The 4,467-nt window shown below is 39.5% G+C and overlaps 1 protein-coding gene across 1 annotated transcript; it reads right to left on the bottom strand.

Moving 5' to 3' along the window:
• Positions 1-2,466: 2,466 nt before the first annotated feature.
• On the bottom strand, positions 2,467-2,913 carry LOC104220466 (uncharacterized). Its single transcript, XM_009771345.2, has one exon. It carries the CDS (start codon positions 2,911-2,913, stop codon positions 2,467-2,469), a length of 447 nt encoding a protein of 148 aa, XP_009769647.2.
• Between the last annotated feature and the right edge of the window lie 1,554 nt (positions 2,914-4,467).

Consider the following 4,467-nt stretch of genomic DNA (forward strand, 5'->3'; position numbering starts at 1 on the left):
TAAAGATACAAAAGAGTGCTAAGATAGTGCCGGCGACAAGGCCCCCGCTATACCTCAAAACGTGACAACACTATGAATAAGAGATACAAGACATGACCCCGGGATGAAGTGGGGCTCACTGAGCCTACTGGGAAGAGGATGCACCACTAACTGCAATCAACATTGTCTGCTATGGTACAACCTGCATCCATTTAAAGATGCAGCACCCCCAGCAAAAGGGATGTTAGTATTGTCGAATAGTACTAGTATGTAAATCTAAAATACCATCTTAATAGAATGTACAATAATGCAAGGGAAAAACAGTCATAAGTTCAATAAGAGCTTCAGACAACACTAAAACATCAAGTAAGGATCACATAAGTTCTCAAGCCAATTTCCATCTTATTAGGTTGGGGAATATTTAATGCCGATATGCCACAATCCGCAATACCACCGTGCTCTTACACGGAGTCCGATCTCGACCCGATCGGCTAGGTCATCTCATTTGAGACATAAACCATATACAGAATTTCAATTACCATTTTCAGCACAGTTACCACCTACGACATCACGGCCCGATCGGCAGGCCATCTCACTCGAGGTATCATCCTTTCAATCAATCATCTCACTTTATGTTTCTTTCACATCTTTTCATTGGCACGAGTGTCCTCATTTTTAAAGTAATTCATGACACTTGGCCCAATTTCACAATTCCAGTTTCCCTTTTTTACATTCAACATTATTATCATCATCAACAACACTAAGGCATATCATTTAAGACATTAGTACACATATGAGCAATTTGGGAATCCTAAGCACATAGAGGTTTCTTCATAAAATTTGGCATAACAATAATTATTTGAATTTGACTTGAAGTCCTAAATTTTAACATATATTCCATATTTCGAACACATTCTTAATTGATAAGATAACATGATGAAGCATTAAGGCATTTGGATTACACATTGAGCATATATCTTACAACACAAACATATTCAGAATAGCAAACTCTATAATGATCAATGGAGGGAGGGGGACTTACACCAATTACGTGAACACCGTGGGATTCAATTCTAAGAAGGAGGGTTTTAGCCATACATACCTCAATAGAGCTCCCCTACACTGTAAAATGTTCCGGGAATCTTATCAACACCAATCTATTTTAGAAATATAACAAATTGAACTAAAATTAGGGAAATGATCATGGTTCTAGCTCATTGGAGCATTTTATCAACCACCAAGTGTGCATTAATGTTTTAAGGTCTTTTTTATGAAAGACTTCACCATCACACACCCCATTCTTTACTATCTTTAGCTCACAACCTCCCCACATACTTTAAGAATACATGCATGCAAGATATCTAACCCCACACCCAATAATTGTCTTTCTAATTATCCCCTTTTACGAAATTTTCGAAAATAAAAGCTAGGGTATAGATTCTTACCTTCAGTATGAGGACCTTCTTGATAATCTTCAAGTATTGGGCAAGAATTGTTGGATATTAGTGTGAAGGTTATTCTCTCTCTCTCTAAGAACACTCTCCCTCACTGTAGAAATATCAGGAATGAGCTCAAAATGGTCTATGGTATGAGTTTTAACGCAATAGGGTCAAGTTTAAAAATTAAAAAATAGGAGCCCCGATATAGATTTGCGGTCACATATGCGACCACATAATGATTTTGCGGTCTGTAAAGTGGGCTGCATATTTGGCCCTCCAGAGTTGATATCTTCCGCTTCAGTCTGCGACCAGTCTACGGTCCGCAAACCTATTCTGCGGTTGCATAATGTGTCGTAGAACTACCATTTGAAAAATCTCAAGGTTGGATATGTGATCGAAGTGCGGTCCGAGAAATAGTTCTGCGGACGCATAATGGACCGCAAAAATGACATAAAAATGGCCAAAAAGACGGCCTCACTCTGTGGCCATTCTACGGCCCCTAGAGTGATTATGCGGCCGCATAATGAGCCGCAAAAATTCACACTTCTAAAAAATATTTTCCTTTAAATCTTCAGTGTACTGTTCAACCCAAAAATTCAGAGCCAAGGCGAGCAAGCTCGCCGCAAAGAATTTCTCCTATTTTAACCCATAAGCCTATCTCGACACCACGAAGTTCCGAGTTTCTAGGTAAAATTTTATGAGGCATGACGTCCTCCTCCACTTAAGATCATTCGTCGTCAAATGAGGATCAAGTTCCACTATTAGCATCTTATGCAACTCAATTTTTTTATACCACACACCTACAATCTCGAATTGGACTAACTCCCTTAATTTCCAAAAATTTCCAAAAATTTCACTATACCACACACCTACAACCGTGGCCTCATAAGCAACATATAACCAAAAAGGAACACCTTTACATCAACTGAACAAGTGATACAAAATTTATGGGAAGTAATTTCATAGAACTATTACATGGATATTCAAACAAACGAGGGTACTTCATTTTTATTTCTTCCTCGGCTTCCTACGTAGCTTCTTCAAGCTACTAGTTTTGCCATAGCACTTTCACGGAGGCAATTTCTTTATTTCTTAACTTTCGGACTTGCCTATCAAGAATGTCAACAGGAATTTCTTCATATGACAGTTCTTCATTGAACTCGATAGTCTCAACTGGCACGATAAGAGATGGATCTCCAACTACCTTCTTCAACATAGACACATGGAATATTGGGTGCACTTGTGACATCTCAAGTGACATCTCAAGTTTGTACGCCACCTGACCAATCCTTTGAATGATTCTGTATGGCCTGACATACCTTAGATTCAATTTTCCTTTCTTTCCAAAATGCATTATACCTTTCATGGGGGAAACCTTCAAGAATACCCAATCATATTCTTTGAATTCCAAGTCTCTCCGACGAACATCCGAATAGGACTTTTGGCGGCTTTGAGAAGTCTTCAACCACTCCTTAATGATCTTAACCTTTTCCATAGCTTGATGCACGAGGTATGGTCCTATCAATTCAGCTTCCCCAATCTCGAACCACCTAATGGGAACACAAGCTCACAACATATCCTCAAGCGTCTGAATAGTCCGCTCTACCTACCCGTCAGTCTGTGGATGAAAGGTTGTACTAAGATTCACCTGAGTACCCAAACCTTGCTGAAATTTCTTCCAAAAGTTATTTGTGAACTGAGCTCCTCGATCTGAAATGATAGAAACTAGAGTGCCATGCAGCCTGACTATTTCCCTGATATACAACTGAGCATACAGTTCCGCTGTGTCGGTAGATTTTATTAGCAAGAAGTGTGCTGACTTTGTGAGTCGATCCATAATAACCCAAATTGAGTCAAACTTGCACGGAGTGCGCGGTAGTCCTACCATAAAGTCCATATTAATCATTTCACACTTCCACATTGGAATTTCTATGTTTTGAGCCAACCCACCTGGCCTTTGATGTTCGACATTCACTTGCTAACAATTTGGACATTTTGCCACAAAGTCCGCTACATTCTTCTTCATGTCATACCACCAATAGATCTCCTTGAGATCATGATACATCTTCGTTGAACCTGGGTGCACAGAATACCTGGAAGTGTGAGCTTTAGCCATGATTCTTCCCCGAAGACCATCAACATTTGGGACTTATAGTCGCCCTTGGTACCATAATGTACCATCATCCATACCAAGAGAAATATATGTGGTCTTGCGTTTATAAATCCCCTCCTTTAATTGTACTAGAAATGGATCCTTGTATTGCTTCTCCTTGACCTCTACCACAAGAAATGATTCAGTTCTATTTTGCACAATTACCCCTCCTTCATTAGAGTCCACAAGACGAACCCCCAAACTAGCCAACTGGTGAACCTCCCTGGCCAACGACCTTTGACATGGCTTCAAGTGAGCCAAACTAGCCATAAATTTCCGTCTAAGAACATCTGCCACAACATTGGCTGGGTGATATAAAATATCGATGTCGTAGTCTTTGAATAACTCAAGACATCTTCTCTACCTTAGATTCAAATCCTTTTGTTTGAAAATATATTGAAGGCTCTTTGGTCCATGAATACATCCACATGGACCCCTTACACTTAATGACGCCAAATCTTCAATGCAAAAACCACGGTCGCAAGTTCTAAGTCATGTGTTGGATAGTTCTTCTCATGATTTTTGAGTTGTCTAGAAGCATAAGCTATAACTTTGCCATGTTGCATTAACACACACCCAAGCTCAATCCTTGAAGCATCACTATATCATCTGTCACAACATTGGCTGGGTGATATAGAATATCGATATCGTAGTCTTTGAGTAACTCAAGCCATCTTCTCTGCCTTAGATTCAAATCCTTCTGTTTGAAAATATATTGAAGGCTCTTTGGTCCATGAATACATCCACATGGACCCCTTACACTTAATGACGCCAAATCATCAATGCAAAAACCATTACCGCAAGTTCTAAGTCATGTGTTAGATAGTTCTTCTTATGATTTTTGAGTTGTCTAGAAGCATAAGCTATAACTTTGCCATGTTGCATTAACACACACCC

This window comes from Nicotiana sylvestris, chromosome 4 (assembly GCF_000393655.2).
Source record: "Nicotiana sylvestris chromosome 4, ASM39365v2, whole genome shotgun sequence".
Lineage (NCBI taxonomy): Eukaryota > Viridiplantae > Streptophyta > Magnoliopsida > Solanales > Solanaceae > Nicotiana > Nicotiana sylvestris.

Bases quoted from the DNA above. Each gene is read 5' to 3' on its own strand.
- LOC104220466 (XM_009771345.2), bottom strand. From the start codon at position 2,913: ATGGAAAAGGTTAAGATCATTAAGGAGTGGTTGAAGACTTCTCAAAGC.